Below are 26,671 nucleotides of genomic sequence, written 5' to 3'. Positions count from 1 at the left end.
GGTTAAAGGGCGGCTTTAAAATCTCAGCTGTCTCTACTAGTATTTTGGGCAAGTGACAATGTTGACTAATCCAGAAATGATCATTTACATGAAGGAAAAACAGATAAAGTACTTTGTGTCATTTTTTTAATCATATGCAGTGAGACTGGCGAGTGCTGTGTCCAGATTAGCAGTGAAATTTTAAAGTGCATGTCGTTTTCTTTACTGCATAAATGCTGTAAGCTTATCCATATGAAGCCACAGAAGTAACAGTAACTCCAACTTTTTCACTATTGTTGACCAAACAAATGTTAGTAAAGGTGATCAAACACAGAAACCAAAAATTCAACAGTAGCATTTTAGGTGTTAGTGCCAACACCACAGTGGCACTTTGGAGTCGTATACAGTCATAAATACCTTCATAGGATCACACACTGCAGAATGGCACATAATACTTTAATTATTTGCATTCATCTGTGCACATTTAAGTGATATATATATATATATTAAAAGATCTGTGAGCTGTAAAATGTGGATACTTGTACTAATTTTTTTTGGCATATAAATTCACTTGGATTACTTCGTATTCAAAGTTAACTGAAAGAAAAACCCTGACGTCACTGAAACTGGTAGGAATGTTGCCACTAATTTAAACAGTCCAGATTTATCCCTTCTGGTAGTTATTTCAAATTAAAGGCATATAGTTCTTAAAATAAAAAAACTCCATTCTTTTATGAAATACAGTTTCTTATAAACTAAGTATAGGAAACCAATAGTGCTAACAGCAAGCCAAGGTAACAGTTGGTCAGTCACCTGCTGTTGGATCTTCAGTAAGGTTTGCTAAACAGACGGAAGAACAGGATAATCAAGATCACAAAGTCGTAAAAGTACCCTAAACTCTATGATCTTTAAATCAGGTGTCCACACCTTTGAGTTCTTTCAGGGCACAACCACTCATCCTATTGACTAAGAGAAAAACTTCCCATCACCTGGGCCATTTACTCCATCCCAATTTAAAAGAGCATTGTTCTTTACCAGAAAGCCATGTTTCAGTTCATCAGATGAGAACCACTCCTTGTTCATCCTACCAGAGCAGAGGCTCCTGCTTTCCTGACAAGGCCCATTTTTAAGTTGGCATCACCTCAACTTAAAAAGATATTTTCTGGACACGCTTCACCCTTAAGAGCAGCACATAATGCTGTTTCATTGGAAAACATTACCTTTTCTGATAGAGCTTCTTCTAAGGTAGCTAGTGCTGTGTCTGTGTTACTAGAATCCGTCTGCAACGACTTCACTCTGTCTTTTAGATTAGTTAGTTGTTTGTCTTTGTCCCTAAGTTGCTCCTGTAGATTTTCAATCTGAAAATAAAAACAGTTTAGATTAGAATATTCATCAGCCATTCAAAGAGGGACTTGGGTGCTAGGATCAATTGAATGTATATACGTTACATGATACGTATGCATTAGTATACTGCAAAGTTTTTACATGGTATAATATCAAGTTTTAATAATATTATGTTTCTTAGATTTAGTTTTCCTTTGCCAAGTATCGTTTTCTAATAAATTACAGGAAAAATCTCATTGGGGTCCAGTATTTTATTATTTAAATATTTTATGATATTAATCGCTTTAGCTTAAGGTACTGCATTATCTCAGTAATTCAAAGTATGTGTGGAATTACCCCTTTAGATTATTCTAGTTGCAATAAGAAGCATGAAGAATGGGAGAGGCAAAGCGAGTTCAGTAAGCCTTCAACTGAGGAAGAATACAGACAATTTACCTATCTAAAAACCTCTTCCTGCATGGCACACTGCTGTAAAGGAAGCTCACCTGGACAGAGATCAGGATGTTCATACTTCAAAACTCAAACCCAGAAACAACAACAACAACAAAACAAAACGAAACCCACTATTTGTGTTCACTTTCTTCTTTGTGAAGAAGATTTAAAGTATGTCACTCTATTTTGGATATTAAAACTGCTTTAAATGGGTCTAGTTCTTCCTCTAGTGAATATTTAAACATACTGCTAAGGTACCTATAAACACTGGTCTGTTAAACAGGTCATTATTTATAGTGGTTACGTCAGAAAGGATTTCTACAAAAAATTGCCCACAGAACCATGCAGATTTTGGAAGCAAATCTGATCAAAAGGACTCAGCTTCTAATTATCATGGCAATCACCTTCTATGGCTGATGACCATAAGACAGAGAAAACATGTAGTATGGTATGTCATATGTGTAAATTTTATTAATTGTCTGTTAGAAGAACCAACCTCCCTCCCTCCATCCTACACTCCTACTGCCACTCACTATTATGCCACTTGCATAAACCCAAAAATTGTTCCGTAATACACATAATATTTGTTCTACAAATAAAGAGTAACAAGAAGACTATCTAGTCTATTACTTTATTATGCCACTTTATATAATAGAACCAAGTATGCCTAAATCCATACAGTGTCATTTGGTCAAAACAGGTTTTTAATATGCTGTTAAAATTATACAAATTATTGCTGTCAACAGAGATTCAAATTCTTACTTTCATCAGTGATTTTACACTTTGGATCACGTTCTGTTGCTACCGAAATGAAGTTTTGCTGTTTATTTCATAACTTAATGTCATTTTTCTCATGGCCAATATCATTTCCATTTAAAGAAATTCAGATTTTGACAGAAGCAGGATCCTTCATAGTTACTACTAACTGCATTTAAAGATTCTTTAGAAACTTGAAGCCGGACTCAGTGCATGTGCAGCTCTGCAAAAGTCAACACTTTTGTCAATAAAAATTCAGCCACCATATATAAAAACGTATCACCATAATCAAACACGCTTTAATTTGGGGCATACATTGGTAAAAATTCTCCTTGTACTATATCACACATGTGCAGGAAAAAAAGCCTGAAGTTAAATTTTGACATTATATATATATTTATCATTAACAAATCATAAAATCCAGAGTACAGCTGTACGCACTGTATAAAGTTTGTTCAAGTAAGTTTAAATTTTAAAAGAACTTAAATAAAAATTAAAAGTAAAATTAAATTTTAAAGTCAGTTTGGAGGAGCACATTCCAATTAGAAATTCTTTATACCTATATGGCAAATACAAGTACTGTAGGTTTTTCTCTTCTTTCTACATAGTTTGGTATTTCAAATTACTGCTACAGCCAAAGATTCCACTTGCTCTGTAAACTATACAATACTAAGGTACATAGAGAAAGGTTTTTTGGGAAGACCTAACATAGAATAGTTCACTTTTGTAAACCACCTCTCCTAATATTCTTCTTCGTGTGCATATTTTATACAGATACAGAAATACGATGCGTGTGTTAATGAGTTAAGAACTTTTTATTTTATGGCATGTGTATTAGTCACATCTAAAATTACATTAACTGGCATTCAGAGGACTGCACACTCTGTTTCTTTACTTTTATCCAAGTATTAACGATTCCAACAACTGCCTCATGACACCCTGTGGAACACTTCAGCAATTGCACATTTCAGCATCACCAAAATAAATTCCCCAGCAAAAAGGAAATAAAACAGGAGAGTGCATATTGATTACATGTTCTTTGAAACAAAGTTAAGATCTGGTCCTTTATTGTCATCAGCTTGACCTACCAATTCTAGGCACCCTAAATTAAAGTACTTATTTCCTATGCACAGTGCTTATCTGAATTCCACAGCATTTACACGATTTCCTTCCTCTTAAAACTAATTTAAAATATGATCCAACCCTTAACCAAGAAAACATGTTCTAAAATTATTCAGCATTTACAAAATTCTTTCCTCAGAGGTAAAGAGAACAGGCAGCAAATTAAAAACATCCCCATTGAATCACAACTGCTTTAAAATAAGTCATTCAATGAGTAGTCCATAGATAAAATAAGAGGAAAGGATCTGATTATTCTTCTATTTGTGCCATATAAATCTGAAGGAAATACTTTGATGGGAACAGGACCACACTGGGGTATGTGAAAGTAGAATCAGTACCGCAGAATATTTGTTTGGTTGTTGGGATGGGCAAGGGATTAGTAAAGATCTGCTAATGCAGACAAGATTTTATGACCAGTTAAGCACAAAGAGTTCTCTCAAAAAGATTACAGGAGACAAAGAGATTGAGCAGTCTCACATGCTAAAACCTTGGGACACAAGATATGATTTAGTTTTTCCTGGGCTTTTTAAACCCAGAAAGAACAACAAACCCTCTGGTAACCTCTGTCACTCTCCAGTATATACTTAGGCACAGGCATATATGCAAGGATAAAATTTTTTTGCTGAATAATGACTGACTTTTGTGCATGACTGAATTCAACTTATGACATTCTTAATCCTCGAGCACTTATATTTTTATCTGTTAGGAAATTACTTACTGTGCAGTTTTGTCAACATCTAATTCTTAACTCTGTAAACTGTTATGTCCCTGTGCCATGAACTTTCTGAAAAGAAACTGCCCCCAAAATTCATTCTGTATTTCCTAACATGTGTGTATCCCAGAAACAGACTTTAGTCCCTTTTAAAAACCAATGCCCTTACAGATAAATGTCTTTCCTATGAGGCATCCTGTCAATAAACTGCAAGTACTAATCTTGTCACTTTTTGGCAACCGTCTCAGGAATGCTTCTTAAATACTCAAGGGATTAAATTAAATCTCACCCGCTGACAGACTTTGAAATTCTGCAGTAACCCAGGTTCTCAAAAGAAAATCACTTTCGTTATTGATCTACCAGTGAGGTAGATCAATAATATGCTTAGTTTAACTTAAATTTAAAATTTAAACACAGGGGAGGGAACAGAACATTTTAATGTTTCATCTTCATTATTTACAAAAAAGACCTTACTATTTGAAGCAAAAAAACCCCTACTGAACAATTTTCCAAGTACTCTTATATTCTACTTTGAATAGCTAATGGAATTACAAGAAAAAAAGATTTAATAAACAATAGCATTCTTGAACATGAGCATTAACTATTACTACTTTAAATCTTAGTACTCATTCTCACTTATGCAATTGCCTCAGATATACATAAAAGACAAAAAGCCATATCTATTAATGAGAACAGAAAAAAAATACTTATGTATTGTTCAGATGTAAATACTCTAAATGTCTACATACAATTTATTTTTATTAGTACGACTCATGATAAATGTTCTGTCTCATATGGTCCTTTTCAGAAACATCTCAGTATATCCCAGAGCATGAAACCAGCTTTGACAGTGACTCGGTAAAATAGATGTATGCACAGATGTCCTAACACCTCCATTCAGTTATGTGTGTGTGTACATGCATAATTTGTAACAAAATACTCAGGAAAAAAAATTAAATAATTTTTCCCTACCATGCCTATAAAAATATACTACCTGAAAGCTCAGTATACAGAGGCATAATTTTGGAAAGCACTATACATTTTTAGCCACAAATTTTTGTCAGTTATTAAATATCAGGTCAGCCAGAATATTTAAAAATTAACAGGCTTTACCACAGCTATTTGAAGTTTTACTCTACGGGGTGAGAGGGGGAAGCTAGGGCTCCATAGCTTTCCATTAACATTCGTGATGTGACCTAAATACATTTTTTCAGTTTAAACAGGATTTCAATTAACAGAATGAGTTCATTGAAGGGCAACTTCTACTTCAACACTTTGACACTGCAGAATTGTCTTTTGTTTTGAAAGAGACTAGCCCCCGAGGTGTTTCATCATCCAGTACCACTAACTTCCACTTCTTCCTTTTAAGTAGGTAGACAGACCTACCTATTTAAGCATTAATTAGGAATATTTTTTTCAAAACTCAAAATACATATAGATTCCAAAATTTAAAATAAATGTTATCTTGAAAATAAATACTATGAAATAAAGCTCTCTAAAATATTATAAAAATGGGAGTTTGCTGCTTGCAATTAGATATATCTATTAAAGTATAAGATTTGCACTAAATTTTGGCTTTACCAAGGTAATTGGAAAAAAGCTTGCTAATCTAATCCTGACATGAAAAAACATTCTCAGATTTCATAAGCAGTTCCAATAGCTACCAAAACACCTGATTATTTCTCAAGAGAATAAAGGTTCTTGCCTATTGCACAGTATGTTCTTATTTTAAGTATTTCCAGAGTCCCTTCCTGTTACTAGCTTCCAAATTTATGTTTTTCAAATTGGAGTAATACAGCAACATTATACTCCAGATTACAACACACCTCGTGGTTCAACAGTATCTTTTAGCTTTATATTCTTCCATTATTTTGCCCCACAAGACTTCCTTAAACATCAGAGATTTCAGATGGCCCAAAGCATACAACCAGCTCAATCCTACTACCATTATGACAGTGGGTCACTAAACCAGAGACAATAAAGGTATTTGTAAAGCTGTCCATAAACTGTACACAACCCTTTAGGTTATGTAAAACATTTCTAGTCAGGGATATGGTGCATGCCCAAGGAGAAAGCATTCTCCAGTGGGTCTGTAAGGTTTTCACAAAAGACGACTGATCTGCCTGAATAGTTGTTACCTAAACTTCCACCAGAACTACAGTTCAAAGTAGCAAAGTGCAGCTGCACAGCAACTGTCACAAAGGAGCTAATGAAGCAAATGGTGCTTCAGACATCAGCCCTCACATTAACCTGATGACAAGAGAAATAGAGAAGTGGCATGAGCTAGTAATTACCCTATTGCTACCTTCCCAATTCACATAATCCAAGCAGGAAAGAAAATAATCCTTCAGAATTTTGCTCTACTTGAGAAGCTTAAAAAACAGAAAGAGACATAAGGCTATAGTAAGAAACTAGAAGAAAAATAAACAGAATATTTTTCCTCGTGTACACTTACATTGTTTCCCTCCAAAGTTACAGCATTTCTACATAACACGTTTTCTGCTTCTTTAAACTCATCAATTTTTTGCTGTTAGGATTACACAGCTGATCAGATTTAAACTGTGGATTGAAAACTTTTATGGTTGTTCATTATTCTTATACCAAAGAAATTTTTTTTTTTTTTTTTTTTTACCCACTAGACTTACATTGTTAAGAGCCCCCTGCTTGTGCCCATTTTATCCAATATCCAATAAACCGTCTTCCCTTTTGCTTCATTTGTCTTTAACCAAGCAACAAGAGCTTTGGGTCAGGAGGATGTTTTAGCAACATAAGGCTTCAAATTCTAATTGGTGTCCTCACAGAAATAATGCAATATCAAACGCTACATCATTTCAGAAATGAAATTAAGGCATGTGTCACATGATTTTCTTCTTGGTGAAATCAATTCATCTCTTTTTCACCACATTTTGTTGGGTAATGCTATCACATTAGTTATTGTATTAATGTATATAATGCCATTTTAAAACAATTCTGTATAAAACAGCTCCGATAAAACAACACTAACCAATAACTTCCCTAGGACATACCTGTATACTTACAAAATCCCACTATTACCCAGTATTAACATTGTCAACTGAGAACTTACAGGGAAACTATGCCCCATGTATTTATGCTGTCCTTTGTAGTATGCACTGACATGTTAAGTAAGCCAAGTGTACCATTTCACAGAGAACAAATGTCAAGTCTTTGGGTGACATACTAAGTACAATAAATTTTGTTAGGCAAGGCTATGTGTAAAGACACTTGTGAAAGACTGTGTGAGAATTTGATCTTTGCCTTGCTCAGTAGCTAGCATAAACTCTCTTCACAAAATGAGCACTGTGAATTCACCTGAAATTCTGAGCTGGAGAAAAGGGTGCTTGCTTTATGATGATATCACTTGTATTCAAGGACTATCACGTTTATCTCCAATTTCTTGTTAACCTGCAAACACTGTCACTAGTGTACTAAATAAAGCATTAAAATGCATACTGCAAATCAACCCATACAAAAAGTTAATAGAAAAAGAAACTGATATAATGGAGATGCATATTCTACTTCTGCACTTGGTATGAAATGATGCAGAATAGAGAAGGCAACTCATTTTTGTTTTTTCTCAAGCAAAAACTTCTGAAGCTGAATGTGAGAAACTACAGTAGTGTCAACAGGACATGAGACAGATATCAACTGCAAACACTCTTCAAAAGAAATCAGCTATGCAGTGTGTATGGCTCACTCCTTATGCAATTGAGTAAGGCAGAAAAAGACCTGAAGATATTACCATTAGAGAGAAAGTGGATATGCAAGATGAGAAGCAAAGATGACATCATGGCTCCAAAAAAGAAAGTTGAAAATGATAACAAATATGCAAAAACCAGAATACAGAAAGCACTACTTTGGATGAAAAAAATTATGCTCTTACTACTGAACACTAAAGCTGCAGTAGCAACCAATCATAAAGAATACACCAGCCAAACACAAACAAGAGTTTACACAGATGCTGATATCTGGAGATGGAAATTTCCAAGGAATGAAATGAAGAAAAAAAAGGAGAGGGGACAGGAGGGGAGAGGTATAAAAGCTATGAAGTAGTAAACAACATTGGCAACAGTGTCAACCACAAGATGAAAAGTAAAGGGCAGTTATAATTTGATTTGAGCAGAAAGATTAACATTATATACCTAATAACAGTCCAGTAAAAATATTTCTAAGAAAAATATGAGAAATGGTGTATTCAAGCCTACTTGGGATTAAATTTTGTTCTACTTCAAGATATACATAATTTGCTTTGTACAAAAAAACCCAAAACTTACAATACAGGGAATTAGATTAATTTCAAAGGCAGCATGAATATGTTTTTGAAAACTGAAGTCTGAAATATTTCAGCCACTTCCACCACTATGGCATCAAATGCCTTTACTGCAAAAAAATCAATAATCGTTAAACAACAGACACTCAACAGAAAACACCCAGAAAAAGATATCAAATGGATACATAAATAAACAGAAAAAGATGGCAGCACCAGAAGTGGCTGTCTTGTAAATGAATTTCCAAGTCTATCACCAGATATCTTATCAATTCTTACAATTCATGCTGAATACCCCACTAGCACCAACAACGCCTCCAGGAGGAGAGACACAATAACCAGAACAGGGTATTCCTCTGCTTTCAGATGTTAGACTTCCTGTCTGAACTATTAGTAATGGCACCAAGCTCTGCGTCAGTATCTTTCTTATCTTTTCCTCTCAAACTGCAAAGCTGGAGATATTTTCAAAGCCATTAATGAGAATTCAGATACTTATCTTCCAGTGTGGCTTTCAGTTTTGATTTGCTTTTTTCTTTTCTTTTAAACGAACAAGTAAGGCTGAAAATTTCATATGCAATTTTTATACCCAGGTTAACAATCAGTGATCTTAAGGTTCTTTTCCAACCTAAATGACTCTATTACCATTAATAACTGGTCCCAATACTTGTTATTCTAGAAAGGGAAAATAGAAGAATTCAAACTTTGACTTATATTTTTGTATTTTTATGATGTCTAAAATATAGTATGATTGCAATAATACATTGCAGTTGATTGAAAATATTAGCATTATTTTACTAGAATGCTTTATTATTTTGCTCCATAAAAATAGGAAATGCATTTCTTATGTTTCCTTTTCCCATTAGTTGATAACTAAATCAACTGTTCTCAAAATTCTCATATACTTCACAGGCACAGTAAGCTGAAAAGAAATTCGGCCGTCACAAGTTTGCAGTACCTGAAGCCCACTTTCCCACAGAAGCCCTACAAGTGAAACTTCAGCTCTTGCACCGCTCTTAGCTGTCCCATAGCTGTATGGCTTTGCCACCTGAACAGCACTAACACTTGCTTTTAAATTGTAACTTAATACGAGTGTTTTGCCAGGTTCGCTTACAACAGATCACTGCCCTAAGAAGCTCATGAGTTAGAAATACATGAATATTTAAGGTCTAGAAGACATCCTTGCTACTAAAAAGTTTAGTCACATACGTTTACTCTGTCCATCCATTTGAAAGTCTACTCAACTAGATTCCTGTATTCTAGATAATACAGGATTCAAATGATGGGTACAGGAAGGATTCAGAGTAACCAACAAGCAGTAAGAAGGAAGATGGGTGCACTGAGTTTTCATAGAGAAAGAAGAAAACTCCTCTAGGGCTGCTTAGAGAAGGGATCTGCCCTCAAGTCAGCTGATACTTTTACAGGGCTATAAAAGCAGGTCAGTGGGCAAGCTGAGCCAAGAGAGAAGGCTGTCACACAGAAAGGAGCTCCTGGACTGAAAGCTTGGCTTCTGTTGCCAGACTCTAGCTGAGAAAGAGCTGGAATTTAATGCTAAAATTAACCTTCACCAGGAAGCTAGCCAAAAGAAGCCTGGGCTGATAATATCCACTTCTGGATCTGGAAATACTCAGTTTCTGTCTCCCTCTCTTCAGGGACCAATAAATTCTCTGAACAGAACAGCTTGACTCTTGGACTCTTCTAAGCAGGATTCGGTCTTGTGAGACATCCATTGAAAAGTTTTTGCTCTCATTATATGCATTTATTGTGATATAACTCGGAATGCGATAGGTATTTTCCAGATTGTAAATATAATAATACAAAATAGACTAACACATAATTCCAGTCAGGAAATAAGAAGAGCTGGACATTCATTCTTAACAAGCTAATACTTACATCAACTGTCTGTATATATTCAGGGCCAGATTTTTCAGGCTGGATTAGTTGGGTATGAATTCCTACATCTCACAACATTTTACATGTTACAGGGTAATGACTGCTGAACTTCTTTTGAAGTCTAGCCTAATCGTACATCAAGAACACCTGAAAGTACGACCTGTATCACTTCTCCAAGTTAACCATGCAGAATCATACCTTTCTGCTCGATCCTACATTTCAGGCATTTGAAAGCATCTGACAATTTGTTACTCATGGCCAGTTTTGTAGTATATGGTAGAGGTGCAGATAAAAAAGGATCTGTTGCCTTATTCAATAATTTTTCAAGAAGACTTTGCATGGAAAACTGTTACACTATGTCGTATGCAAGCCAGGGAAATATATATATTCTAAATATATAAACTCATGTGTAGAAAAAAAGCCACTTTGGTAGACTTACATTAACACAAATCATTTAAGATGAACAGTGATCTATGTTTTTTTACTTTGTATCTTGTAATTCCTTTTATGTCTCTATCCATTGAAAAGACTTGGGGACCTCTGCCCAGATTGAAAAATAACAGCACATCTCATAAAAAAGTTAGCAGGTGGTAGGAAGAAAGAGGCAGAACAAGTTGTACAGACAAGTGTTGGGCAACTGGGAATACTGAAAAGGGAAGCTACAAAAGAAGTAGTATAAGAATACGCACCTTAAGGGCTTCAGAAAGAAAGCAAGAGTCAGTTAGACAGTAGGATGGGAAGTCTTCCAGAGAAATGAACACAGAAGTCAACATGTTAGATAACACAAATGGAAAGCAGCACAAGATGTGTACACTCCGTGCAGTATTTTAAAATACACATATATATAAAGGGAAATACATAGAAAAACTGAAAATTAACAGAAGCTTTAAAATAGATGACCAAATTATTCAAAAGCAGATTTAGGTTTTAGTATCCAAAAAGAAGCTAAAAAGTCTATTACTTCATTTTAAATAATTTCACTCTAGAATGTTACTAAAGTCAATGTACTCATTAAAGAGCAATATAGTCCTGATCAATGAGCAGCCTTCATCAATGAAACCAAAGCAGTAGAACAGAAACAATCTCCACCAGTAAAAGACTAAAAAGAGTTTAGGAAAATAACAGAAGGAGTGATTTACCATAACTTACCCTGAGTTATGATTTTACATACTTAAAAAAATTATTAAGATAGGAAACCATCCAGGAGAGATTTATTTTTAATTATAGGAAAGAGCCATCATCCAGAGTTCTGAGTGTGAGGCAGAATTACAAACTGTACTTCACTTCAAACTGAAAAGGTTGAGCAGGTTGTGTTATAGAGAGGCTGGAAGCCTGGCTTAATCCCTAGAGAAAATGCAGTACTTTCATTCACTGTAACAATCTCCTTCCAATCCTGCTTGTGAGCAGTGGAACATGCTACAATACTCCAAGATCCTTTCCAGGACTCTGGCCTACGTTACACCTAACACTGAAAAACCCAGAGTAATTGAATTTCCTTTCCTATTTGAAGGCTATCCAATCACTTAACAGATCTCCTTGCCAATCTGATTTCATGCTACTCATTTACTAAGTTTTCAAGTGTCCAAAATAATTTCTTCTCTTTTGTGATCTTTATATTTTCAGAATCATAGAATTTAAACCTAAGCTCTATTAGTTTTAGCCAGATACCTGTACCTGTCAGGTATTTTTTCTTTTTGTCTCTCATTCTTTTTGCCTCTCATTTACACTATTGTTCTGACAAGGAGATGTCTGAAATCAAGCACGGTTTTTCAGATGGGATGACACAAAGGCCATCTAGAGAGAGGTTATCATCATCATTTTCTGTTCTGCTACCCAACATTCCCACAGACAGAAATATTGGCAATTTTTACGACCATACCCATTGCAAAAACTGTTCTAAACTGATAGCAATAGCTCCCTTCAGCCTCCTGGCATTAACACTAAATTTCTTTTTCAGGCTAAGTCACCATTTCTTTTTCCCCATCTGCATTTAAACTTGGGTTGGTTTTTTTCCCTAATTGAAACACTGAAAAATATTTTCTAAATGAAAATACTGAAGGCAGCTGTATCCAAGATAAAAATCTGCCTTCTCACTCCAAGTGAGTCCCCCTCACCTTAACTGTAGTTGCCCATTTATCCTTTTTCATATTTCTTCAATTAGCTTCAATCAATGCAGGGATTTTATTTTTTTTTAATTACCTGAAGGATTATTTTTTTTTTGTGCTTTTATTCCCATTATCTTACATTTATTCTTTCCATATTCAATTCAGGAGTATGGTTTAAAATAAAATACTTCTAGCCTGGAAAGCCACAGCTCCATTGAAATATCATATACAACTATGTTGACAATTCAGTTAGAAAATTAACACCAAATTTAAACTCTATCATCATCTGTGGTATCCCAGGGGGGGTTGCCTATTTTTCACATACTTGCAGTTTATGCACATATGCACTGCCATACTTCTAGAATATCTGTTTTGTTTTTACCACTATATTATTTCTATTGATGGCTTAGGGTTACCCTTCAAATCACCAGCTTGAGTGAAAGAAAAGAATACCTTTATTTCCTTTCCTGGAAAGTTTAAAGAGATATTTAACATGCTTTGTAAGGTTTGAATTTGAAACTCAATATATATCTCATTTAAGCAACTCCTACAGTTTTGACTCCAGTGGAAAACTATAAAAGATACAAGAGTCTAGACAAAAGCAAAATAAATGCACATTTACACATCACACTGTTCTACAGGACAGTGTAACTCGGACCATACACAATTATGAGTATAGCAAATAACTAACATTTATTGCAGCATGCTACAACTAATTTTGTTAGAAGCCTCTGGCCATAAATTACATTATAGCAGTAACTGATATCTTTCCTTGTGTTAATAGCTCCGTAACATGTCTTTCACATAGAATTGTATGACAGTATTACAAATATTTGGTATGTACTTCAAATGTACAGACAGGTCATTCACTTGAGATTCAGTGTAAGTTTAATTGCTCCAAAACACAGAAAACTTTCAGTATTCTTTCTTTAATTCAGAGACTTTCAGATAAGTGTACTGCTTTTAATTCTAAATGGTAAATTGATTTTATAGAACACCTAAATCACAGGCATTTCACACCTGAAGGGGAAAACAAAACCGTGCAAGTAGAGCACTTTAAAACTGCTCCATCATCTTTAAATCTTAACTACAAACCTCTTCCTCCAGCCTTACAAAATTATTCAGAGATTTCCAATACTCTTTTACTTCCCAGTTTCCCTGTAAAATATTGTAAATAATAATATAACACTTCATCAACATCAACAGAGGAAAAATACTAAACTTTATACTTCCTTACTTTCAGAGTAGTAAGGGGGCAGACAGGTTGAAGAGGGAGGAGGGAAGCCCTAAAAATGGAAAATAATTTTATACAAAGAAAAATATGTAACAGCAAAAATTTTTACACTGAAAGTAAAATAACAGACCTGCCCCCTAGCTACAGTAAATAAGAGGATAGCTATATGAATTCAATGCGGCTATGTTGATTCGTACTAGAAGAGCATCCTGTCCTTAGAAATTGCATTCAAGTGCTTGTAATAGAGAATCCAGTTTCACATGGTACTATTTTTATGAGTTTCCTTAAGCGCCAGTAGTAAAAACGAGGGGAAAACCAGCAGAGGAGCTTAAACAGTTAGGCAGTAATCAGTCAGAAATAATACCCTTCCTATTGGAAAGTTTCTTTTTTAGCTCACTGGTTACAGAGGCCATCCATATTCATATATAAGGGACAGTGTAATGACTTTACATGAAAGAAAAGCTTTGAAGAAGGCTAACATATCTCCCTGCCCCCTTGTCTTTTCTTAATCATTCTAAATTAACATATGTTCAATGTACATTGGTTTTTATCAATTAAGAGTTGAAGTGTTCAAAATGCTGTTCATCAGAGAACTAGGATTCCTGTTACTATGAGATGTAATTTAATATTTGCACTATAGCTGCACGAAAGACAATGCACATATTGAGTTTCACGATTAGTTACTGCAGGCCAGACACAGTCTAAGTATAAACTATCAAAGCACCACTAAACTTAAACTGAAATGTTAAACGCAGCAACTTGAATGTCTTTAATCAACATCTGCTGAACAGTTTAGGTTTTCTATAGCAGCAAAGGTAACACAGCAATGCTTTTATATAAATGTATGAATAGGAAGTAGAAATAATCTGAAGTAGTTCTGTGTTTAAAACAGTTTGCTTTTGGTATGAAAAAATGTTCTTTTTTTTTTTAATCTCTCACCGAATTTCCTTTATCATGTACCTCTTCCTCAAAACCTGAATGTTTGTGTATTTAACTTAGCCTCATTCTAATACCATCAACTATAAAAATAAAAAAGACACAAATACTTCTTTTTCCTCAATCCAGTTTTTCATTAGGTCATCGATGCCTTGGGTTTTATTAATCAATGTAGCCATCCTTATTCATTTGACTTTTCTATTAATTTTCTATTTCTTTTCTATTCATTCATCCTTATTTATTTTCCTTTTTGTAAAAGCCTTGATGAGAGGATCTATGAGCACTCAATTGTCCCTTTGGCAATTACAGAAAAATTCATTTTAAGATCCTGAAAATGCACTTGGAGGTTATCAATTATTGCATGTCAGCAACACTGACCTCATATTATACTTAAAACTGATAACACACTCGTAATATATTTTTCTGAAGTATATTTCTTTGATTTTAATGCCAGATATTTAGAAGTTTGTCTCAAAGAATTACATAGGCTGGCAAGAAGTTTCAGCAAGTCTAAGATGCAGTTGTCTCTCCCACAGCATTAAGCCCTTGTAGCTCCGTGTTCACTTCCGTTACTACCTGTAACATGTGCTCCTCTCCGCAGTGGGGTTTGACAGACACTAGATAAAACCTCCAGAAGAGTGGCAAGTTAGGAGTTTTCAGTTAAGAACGCTTTGAAGCCCTTTAGAGACGATGGCTATATGAAAACACATTACACATTGACTGCTTCATCTCTGTAGTTCTGCAAGCATTCAAATTATTACAGACCTTGATTTTCATCAGGCATTCTCTTCAAGAATACACATTTAAGTAACTAAAATTCTTTTAAAAAACTTAAGCATTGCTTAACAATGAAGCTACAATAGTCTGACAACACTTTCATTTTCAGTGTCTTCCATTCAGATGATAGATATTATAAACAGACTGGACTTTTTAAATGATTGAATGATGGCCAGCTCAATGCTAAAAAACTGACAGACAGGGAAGAAATTATTCCAGAACTAAATACATGTCAGGGTTATTTTCTACTGCTCTACTCAGGGAATTTTTATTTTAGCATTAGTACAAGTAGTCTGAGAGTGTCAATCTGGTAGTCTGTAAATAGTGTATTAAAACTTAATCAAAACTCAAGCAAATCTTCCAGTTCTGTTCCTCTGCCTTTTTGTGGGTTTGGGGTGTTTTAACAGGTTTTGCAGCAGAACACTTAAAGCACAGTGACAACCAGTGGCTACAACACTGCCCATCCTTTCTCCACACCTGACACCGTCCTCCAAAAAAAACCAGATTTAGCCTTTACTGAGAAACATCCTGCAGCATGAATTGTAGCACAGGTCTCAATAAGACATATTTGTCAGCATTAAACACTGCTGTCAGCATTACAACATGCCCAAAGGAGAAAAGCGCCTACCTTGCCAAGGGAAGGCAGTTCACGAGGGTGATGGCACGGACTGGTTCGTTTTGCTGCCCTGCCTGCAGCTAGCTGCCTACAAGCCTACTGGCTTCTCTTCTCCCTCCCCAAAGTCAGAATGATTTACAGGGACTCGTGGAAGGTGTTGCAATTCATACATTCCAAGGGAGAGGTTGAGTTATATTACATTACATAAAATGACAGTGTACAAAACTCAGTAACAATTAAAGAGTGGTAACAATTGCTGACAATGTAAAATGTCATGCAAGAAATCATGTTTTGTAAATCTAACACAAGGTACAAGACTAGCTCCTGTGGACAGTTCACATGGATGATCTCTTCTAAAACTAAATTATCCAGTTCCTGTTTTCTATTACCTTCAATTGGAGCCTAAATTCTACACTTAGAAGTTCTTCACATTTGTTCAGCTGTTTACTATCACATTCACCTCCCAACATGCAAAAAATTTAAAACTCTCAAAAGTCATGGATTATTTCTTTTAAAATAAACATTCAAATCAAGCAGTTTATGGTTCCCAGGACAGCCACAAGAAAAACCCAGACTTAACCATAGATTAAGATTTTTGGATAGGTCATAGCAGGTATTTCACTCAAATCTAAAATGTAATTTTACATATTCTTAATACTCTCTATCAACAAACAGCTGCTTTAAGAGGAATTTACAGATTCATGTGTACCTTTAGCAGCTTCTCACCCACACTCAAGATCAGCAGTAGACGCTGCAGAGAACAACATCCAGAAGTTCCTGTGGTGTACAGTCACTTTGGCACGGGGTTATACACAGAGCAATAAGGCACAGACTCTGTGCCTGTCTGGAGACATGAATGGATATTTCTGCTGTCGTATCAAGGCATCTTTTAGGCAATAAATATAGTGGGCCTGATTTTTCTCCTGGATAAATATGGTTTTACAGTGGCATAATTGCCTTTAGTAAATTTACTGCAGATTTATTCCTAAGTGAATGGCAAATAGGCCCAGTACCTCTTTCATATATAAAAGATTATGCAATGTTATGCCATTTTTCTTTTTAGTTTCCAAGAACTACTTTACTCCATTCTCTTTATTTCACTTTGATCTTAGCACTGTGCCTGGCTAGGCGTTAAAAATTAAAGTCAGGTGTGCTAGAAGGAAGTGAATTAGATTCAGATTCTATTCTAAAGTTGGATTTATTCTACTCATATTCAAACATACCACTGCTGATTCTACCACCAAGAAATACATACTACTTGGAAACAAAATTATCAAAGCAATCTGACCAAATTGGCACCATTAGCTCTGGTTACATCTGGTAACTATAATATGAAGGGAGAAGTATGAAGATAACAATTCTCATTTATTATTACCATTAAACTTATCTTCATGTGTACTTTTAAGTCTTTGAACTTCATGATTTCATAAAGCCAATAAGAGCTCCACTCAAAGGTGAGGGGTGATGCTTTTCCAAAAGTGATAAAATATCCAATTTACTAAAGTATTAAGAGTCTCTAGTACAGACTGCTCAGTCAGATGGACAGCAATGGAATACCACCAGGAAAGCATGACTGCCAACATCAAGGAGCTCTAGCAATGCATAAATTAACATGTTTGATTCTATACCAATAAAAGAGTAGAAATTTAATATACTGCAAAATTGGTAAAAACCAACTGATAATGTATATGTCAACTTTTTATATTTATTAGGAAATGTTTCTTTTTATTTCCAGATATAACAAACTTGGATATACATTCAGGCAAGTTGCAGATCAGCTGTAACTACCTATCCTAGCAAGGAGATGAGCAAGAGCAAAGGGATGTACTTTCTTATTTCAGGATAATGTCAGGATGATTTATCACATTATCAAGTTATTAAATCACTACGCTGCTAAATATTTCATGCATCATACTATGAAAAAATCTTAATCTGTCAAAATTGGCTTAAACTCAAATGAAATGTACAATTTATGAATCACTCAGATCTAAAAGCATTTCATAAAACTATGACATGCAACTTTCTAACAGTTTTTAGCTAAAATATCTTAAAACAAAATAAGGATCATTAATAAAAAGGTGGTAGCAACACATTTGAAAGTGTACTATAACCATGATACAGAATTATACAAACCATTTACTTAGAATTAAAATATATCATTATTCTTTCCATATAGGCAATCTCAGTAAACTTTGAACTGTTTCTGAGACTTAGTTTTAACACAGCAAATTCCAGTATGAATGATGCATTAGTTCAAAGGAAAACAACTAATACACAAATATTTTGTTTGCTCAGTTATTTAACACCCTCACTTTACCTGAGCAGCAAGTAATTACAGCATTAACAAAAATCTCCCCAACTTCATAGCATCAACAGTTTTTCCTACTATGCATGTAGCATTAAAAAGTATATATAGCTTCTCCAATATACTAGGCCTGACAGGATGCAAAGGTCCCAGCTTCACAAAGAATTATGTTGAAGGTGACAACTTATATCTCTTAAAGTACAAAGATTTGAATATTGTGTCCAATATTGGTGTCACCACAGTTATGCCATGTAACAAAATATGATGTACAGAATAAAACAACTGTTGCTTTATTTAAACTAATACTTGGCAACATATTCCCAGCTTGCCACCTTATATATTCTGAAGCTAGAGCTATGCTTTTAACATACATGTATTTATTCTACTACAAAATATGTCTTAAATGGTAATCTAATCCAGTGGGTTTGAGTTTTGGAGCCTGGCAGGGAGTACTCCTATATTCAGCTACCACATCAAATAGAGAAATGCCTGCTTATTCAAAGGCAGGTGCAGCATGTTCCTATGAATCCCCCTTCTCATTGTCTGTGTCAGTCAGAAAAGGTGAGAAGCTACCCAACCTACTTCCTCCCTACCATGAATCAGTCACCTGGAGCATGGAGCTTTAAAGAGCTTTCAAGGAAAAGGTAAGCATGTAAATAAGACATACAAGCCTTTTGGGTTTGTGCAAAACTTTGTTCCATAGGCTACATTTTGAACGATCTGATTTTGTGACATTTAAATCAGTTGTCAAGGATTAAGTGGTAAACGGCTGGCAGGTTTACAACCAGCTGAATCTGTCATATTGAGACAGTTAGGGAATAGTCAGGCTGCCACTCAAAGATGCAGTACTCAGAGCAGTGAGTTGCACAAATATACACTCTCCTCACAGTCAGCAGCATTCTCCCTTATCATTTTTAATTCCAGTCAGCAGACTTCTATTACATTTCTTGGAAGAGTATTTAATAGAAATATATATTTCTTCTCTTACCAATTCTGATTCTCCCTCATTCTTTTTCAGATACATAATTAGTCTTCCATTTGCCTAAATAATTCCTTTGTGTTCTTTTGTACCTCCCAAATATGACAACTTCTACTTTATTTTTGCCCAGTCACACTATACATAATTTAGCTCCTTCACACTTCAAAAGAAATTTCCTCCAACTCTATTGAAAAGAAAATACTGCCCTTCACACAGCTTAAAATTCCCAGCATGTGAGTTGGCTGCTTTCTCAGCACAAATAAAACTTTGGTATCTTATTTAAAGATGACTTCGTTAATTAGTATTGACATTTCAGAGCCAAATGGCAGTTTCCTTCCTCGCCAGTAGCACTGCTGTCACGCTAGCAGTATGAAACCCTTATGTAAGTATCTCATTAAGTTCAGTCCCACTTTGCAAATGGCATATTTTTAAGAGCACTTCTGTATGCTGTGTATAACCTGAGGCTTGAACTATTCAATTCTCTTCATTTGAGCTGTGTGTAAAGAACCCTCTCAAAACTAGTTAGCACAACTTGATCTAGAATAACTTACATGATTTACACTTGAATACGTGTGATCTATGCATACACATTTACTACTTCTCAGTGATTTTTTCTCTCTCATATATTGTACCACATAATTTAGATCTTACAACTGATTGCCTTGTTTCTGTACATATAACTACATTTAGAAAGTTAATACTGTATGTATAGTATCATACTACTGTGCTAAAAACTACACAAACACGAACATATGACAGCATCTCTTCAAAGTGATTATTTCTTACTTCAGCCTATTTCTTTGAATAACTAGTATTTTTTTCACTTTCACTAACAATCTCACTCTGTAGTTCCCAAATGAATTAAATGATATATCTAAAATGCTCAGTTTTTCATAGGTAGCATACAAAGGCAGCCAAATTTAACCTTTAGGATTTTAAAATACAACTAGGATTTGCAAACAAACAAGTTATTATTGGTACATGACCCAGACTAGTTTGACCAACTGCAGTTCTTCAAAATCTGCACACATATTGTTTCTTGTAATATTTTTTGACAAGTGAAGCTCATCCCAAAGAATAGATGCTTCACCCTCCCACTGGGGGAATAATTACTGTAAACTAAGATATAATTGTAATTTCAGATGCTAATAGTGAAACCTAGTGACACTTCTGAATTCTTCCAAACAGTTGGTATCGAACATCTCCAGCCTTTGCCAGCTGCCATTGATTAAGAGGAGACCAGCTTAAATGTGATTCTTATACGCAGGTATCCAAACAACTTTTACACCAAGACAAGGTGCAGTCAATATTTCTTCACTTTCTTTAGTATTGTAACTTTTTTTTTAATGTGCTACACAAGCCAACAGTCACCACAGCAGCTTTCACGTTACAACTTTCATGTTACACCAGAATGTCTCCCTAATTTTTTTTAACACTGGTAATCTGCAGTCGGAACATTGATGTGTACTACAGAATGAATTAGCTCAGAATTTGTTGTTACGCTCCAGAAATACAACAGAACTCTGATTTCATAACTGTGAAACCCCAGTTCACATAACAGCCTGTTATAGTGTTCCAATAGAATCTGAAAAGTTAATAATAATATCCTTCATCGTGCCACCATGACCCCTTCACAGATTACAAAAATGTGCTCCCAACTGATTAACCATGAAAAAAAAAAAAATCAAAGGCATCTTCTATTAGCAATGTGCTTGCACTTTCTACTTGTTGAGATCAAATGAAAGAAGATGGTGTCTTAGGTCTTCCTGGACAAATCTGGATTCAGAAGTTTCAATTTCAGCAGTGTTCTTAGCCAGAATTCCTGCATCAACCAATAATACTGATGCAAATTTCTAAGCACAAGAGTAGGACATCATCATTTGCTTACATCACTATATTCCTAATCTGACTATATGTAAATTTCCTCTTTTTCAGAAGACAGCTAACAGTAATGCATACAATTAATTGCACAACACATTTTAATTTAACATAAACTGGACAATATCACCTAGTGTGCACAGTCCAACCACCCCAAGTACAGATTCCAATTATTACATGAGAGCTAAGACTTTATGACATTTCCTACAAACGCTAATTGGCTGCTAGGTTAGGGCCCTCAGTCATGTAGCACTTCATCAATCACAAAGCTTAAACTATTAAAGATCGAACTGTAACATTTTACATTAAAAGTTATGTTGCAAGTCAAAGTAGAATATTCTATTAGTCCCCTTTACATGCTGTTCTTTTATAGTAAGTCCCCACAAAAGAATTTCCAGAGGCTATTGTCCTAATATGATCCAGGTCTACATCCTCTACACTGTTCTTATCTCAACAGCTACTGTTTTCAACACTGAGACTCATACATCATAGCATGTAATTGTTTCTTAAAATACCTACAGATTCCTAGAGGACAAAACACACCAGGTATAGCCACTGTATGAAAGAAAAAACTTGGGAGCAAAAAGGGACACGAAAAGAATCAGCATCCAGTTCAGCACTTCTTCCCTTCAGCCTACAACTTGGCCATATTCATAGAACTTGCACATTCTGGTAAGAAATACATAAAGATTTCTGAGGTCTGCCCCTCTGCATGCTAAACTGACAGATATGAGGTGTAAGACTAGCTTTGCCAGGTTAAACAAGGCTATTAAAACAGCATACCCAACTTTACTGGCACTAAAATGGAACAGTGGTGCCAAAGGTTCTAAAAGAAAGAAATATTAAGTAATATTGCACCTCTGACATTGACATAAGTTTATTATTACTCCATGCCAATCTACCTTGATCCAAATCCTCTGAATGAGTGCTGTTCCAGTGCTGGGCCTCCCTTAAGCCTGCAAATTACATTGAATAGTGTAGCGGCTTTTCAATATTGTCAAAAATTACACCAAAACCACTGCATGGAAGGACAACGCATCATTAGAAAATTATCTGCCCATTACTTTTTTCTGCAACATCTTGCCTTGTGTGTGTTCCTAAGCCAGCCCATGGGGCTCATCACAGCTGCTTTGTTGCCAATGTTTTTGTTTCTTCCACCCCTTTTTGTTAGGGAGCCCTCAACAGAACCTGTCCTGTCCTCCAAGTATAACAGCTATCCAGAAAAGAGAAGAAACCACTCCCAGCTTTGAAAGGAACTTCTCTAGGTTTGCTTTGGTCTCCTTTGTATTTTTCAACATGGCTGATAACAGTAATGTACACAAGAGAAAGAACATTGAATCAGAAATTGCATCTTTCCAAGTTACATATTCCTTCCTACTCAGGTTCAGGTTACTACTGACAGAACTATTTTTAAGCACTATATACAAATTCTTCCTTCTTCAATTACTTGAATACAACCATTAAAACAAATATTATTTTAGGCTGACTAAAGCACTTCAGGCTGAGTGGACAGAGATGTAGCCATCCATCTTGCTTCAACAAATGAAGGTACTAAAATCACCGGTTATTCGCAAGTTGTCCTATCAAAAGTAAATAAAAACGCACAGATGTAAAATTTTGGCCTGGACAGAAAAAAAATGGAGACAAGCATTATAACATTACAATCAAAAGAATTCAGTGTCTAGAGAGAACTAGAAGAAGGATTAAAAGCAATTCCTTCACTTTCAGAAGGGGTTTTCATACAATTAAGGCAGAAGGCAGGACAACCCTCTAGAAGCTCCAGTAATTGTTTCACCCCCTAATTCTTCTATGAAACAGTCCATGTGGCTTTCCACCCACTGAATTCTCCCCATACATGTGCAAGATGAGAACAAATCAATTTCTAAACACTCCACACACGAATGTCTGGCTGCCATCACTTGAAGCAAGAATGATAGTGGAAGAAATGGACAAAAGGTCAGCAAGAGAAAATGAGCAAAAATTGGAGGAATTCAAGAGACGTGCACTCCAGCGAGGAGTAAGGATAAAAGCCTAGTTAGATTCAAGTAAAGGATAAAATTGCTGCAATCAATATATATAGTAAACACTTTTCCATCAAAATTTAATCTTATATATGCTTGCTATTGGAAACGTATGTTGTCAAAACTGGAAAGAAAAGAGGTACATTGAAAAATCTTAAAGAACAGCATCCACTACTGGATTATCTGAAAAACCCTGAAAAGTGACTGTTCAAAAACATTACAATAAGAGTACTACAGCACTAGGAATTACTACTACACATAGCCCAACATAGTTCTGAAATAACACATGTCTGAATAAACAATCTGCTTAAGGCCAAAAAAAGAGCTGTGCTCCCTTTGCCTTTGACAGAACATGAAGACTCTATGGGATATGAATGCCCTAGGACACATAACTTCATGTAGTGAGGATAAAATGTTCTAGAACAGAAAGGCACAAAGCCAGGAAAGCTTCTTGAAAAAAGTCGACAGACATTGAACATCTTCCTTCCTACATGCAAGTATCGTGGTCCAGAGATGAGACTGCATCTGCTGCCAAGGACACCGGGATGCCCAAGGAGGCTAACCATGGGAGGTCATGATCTAGTAAGCACTGCCAAAATGAAGTTGAACACTTGGGTTAACTAGAGAGGTATATTACTACCTTTTTTTTTGTCCAGATTAATTTAAAAACCTGGATTTCCATTGGTGACATGCAGAATCTTTTACTTCAGATTTGTACACCAGACACATGAAAAGTAAACAGTGAGAGCATCCTTCATCATGTCATACTCTAGATTTACTTAAATAACAGGAGAAAGTAGAGCAGGACAATATTTCAATCAAATTTGTCTCTAGTCAAATTATCTGTGAGTGAATTTATCTCCAAACTATATTTGAAGTAAGGCACAAGTAAAAGCTGAAAATGTAACCTAACGGTAATTTTAAAAATGTATTTTCCAAATATTATATTCTTTTCCCATAAATTATGTGTAATGATGACCTAATACTAGCACTTTTGAGCATGCTAACATCTACATACTAAGATAATGTGTTTATTAAAAATGCTTCTGAAAAGCAAATCAACACATAACTTTTACATTACGTAAATGACTGTTCTTCTTTTAAGTAATTGTCAGAATTCATTCTTCTCCAAGTAAACCCAGTATTTAGTCCATAGCAAAAAAACCTGAACTTCAGAAGATCCTGATGAAGCATATTTACCAGAATAAAAACCTCAAAAGAAAGAAAAATTCAGGTGCTACTTCAGTTTTAAAGAATCACTTTAGAACCAACTCTGATTTTGCACCTAATAGTTAGACCGATTTATTTATCATATTGTATACTAGGACTCACAAGGCTATAACTTGTATTTATGATTTAGTGAAGAGAGATAGTGAAGTTTGAGAGTGATTATTTTCATTAAGAAACAGGTGCAAAAGAGGCAAGACCATCTGCAAGCCCATAAAAATTTGCCACAATATAGTAAAACCAGAAAAAACACATTATGCTGAATATTTCTGAGCACACTGCCATGACAGAGAGTGCTGACAGCTCTGTGATAAGTTCTATTCATCACACTATTTTGATCACTGAATCCACATTCCTCCTACTGATCCATTTCCTGAAGATCTAAATACAAGACAAACTGCACATTGTTCGTGTGTTTAAGGGCTTTTTAAAGATGCACTCTTTTCTTCAAAACTCTCAAGTGATATTCAAAGCTAATTAGCATTCAGCACAGGGCAAAGGGCTTGAAGTTTCTATCTTTACATCATCAACTTTGCTAACAAGGCAAACATTCAGAAATAAGATTGAAGATATTGCAGTTTTGATAGGCTTTACTTCCTGGGCCTGAAAAAGCAGTCTTCTCAGTTTCTGGAAAATAAGGACTTGGCTTTTTAAAGACTGTATTTAACCAATTGCAGACAGAAGCAGAGCTAGACCATGCGAACCCTATATGAATCCTGGAGAAAAACCACAGTAATATGAACTACCTACATAATAATAGAGAGTAAGGAGTAGACATTCTTTTAAGTGGCTGTGAGAGAAGGGGAGAAGTAATAGTAAAATGTATTTGATGCCAGGAACTTTTTCCCCATTTATCTGTACGCTCACAAGTGCATCTATATACAATGAAGAGTGATACACATGGCACACAGAGAACATACCTGCTAGCATAAACATTTTTGTGAGTGTGAGAAAAGGGTTACAGTAAATAAACACTCACGTTCTACTACTGTACACGGAACATTTGCAAGCTTTCATTCCAGGAAACTCCCTTCCCACCCCCAAGTGGAAACTATAATGCTTAAATTCAACTTCCCAAAGGGAGTAAATGCAGTTAGCTAAATTTGTGGAAAATTACAAATAAGACTAATAAGGCTGTTCAGAGAGAGCCTCCCTTCTTAACATCTTTAACTCACAGGAAAAGCAGATAACTAACTTAATTTAGGTTTCTTTCCCACCCCCCAGAAGAAAGTCTTTAAAGAAAAAAAAGCAGCATCCTAATCTTTGAGCAGTCCCACACATTCCATTTACATTATTTAGAAAGAGAAGTAATCACTGTTAGTAAGGATAACAGAATCCCTCATGTTGAGGAATAAGAAGTTTTGTCAGAATTTTTAGGACTTTCATTTAGTTCAAATAATTTTGCGGAAACTGTGCTACCTAATATTTTTGTGACATTATATAATTACGTTATAATACTACAAAAATAATCCCATGGGAAGGAATAACACATTTTATTACAGAACTACTTGACTATTAGAGACTTACTCCTTGCATTTTTTAACATATTAAAATGAATATGGTATATGAAATAAATATATTTCATTTAAATGTTCCTCAAAAATTTCACAATGTAGCCTTTCATCAGTGCTCTTACCTTTTTCTGAAGGACATTAATTTTTCTTTCTTTTACTTCCAACATGTCTTTCATATCTCGGATCTCTCCAGCCAGGGTTCCCTTCTCTTCTGTGAGGTCTTGAAGTTGTTTTGTTTTTTTATTCAGAAAGGTTTCTTTTTCTTCCAATCGTAATCGCAAGGCATCAACCTACAGCAAGTAAATCAAACATGTTTTGGTTTTAGTAAAGGTCATTAACATTAATTTTTCTAATTCCCCTTTTATTGTCACTTAACTATTTTGGATTTGTTGTTTGTTTTTTTTTTCCCTATGTAGATTTTCCAGCTTCATCTAGGAATAAGAGATTATTCTACTTGTTAAAATGTAGTAAAAAAATGAAAGCACTTTTAGCACCAATGAAAAAAAGCAGAATGGTCAAAGCATGAAATAGCGTTAAAAAAGTCCTAACTTGACACATG

The 26,671-nt window shown here is 35.1% G+C and overlaps 1 protein-coding gene across 1 annotated transcript in view; it reads right to left on the bottom strand.

The window, feature by feature from the left end:
- The window catches only part of LOC104403353 (ERC protein 2-like), a gene marked incomplete at its 5' end in the record, with an annotated part of 105,955 nt that extends 79,553 nt beyond the window's left edge, over positions 1-26,402 (bottom strand). Inside the window, 2 exons of the mRNA XM_010011460.1 lie at positions 1,200-1,337; positions 26,235-26,402. Coding sequence (XP_010009762.1) covers positions 1,200-1,337; positions 26,235-26,402 — 306 coding nt within the window. The remainder of the gene's footprint in view (positions 1-1,199; positions 1,338-26,234) is intronic.
- Between the last annotated feature and the right edge of the window lie 269 nt (positions 26,403-26,671).

Source organism: Nestor notabilis, unplaced genomic scaffold (genome assembly GCF_000696875.1).
Source record: "Nestor notabilis isolate BGI_N333 unplaced genomic scaffold, ASM69687v1 scaffold33, whole genome shotgun sequence".
Classification (NCBI taxonomy): domain Eukaryota; kingdom Metazoa; phylum Chordata; class Aves; order Psittaciformes; family Psittacidae; genus Nestor; species Nestor notabilis.
This window is presented reverse-complemented; position numbering and strand designations above follow the sequence as displayed.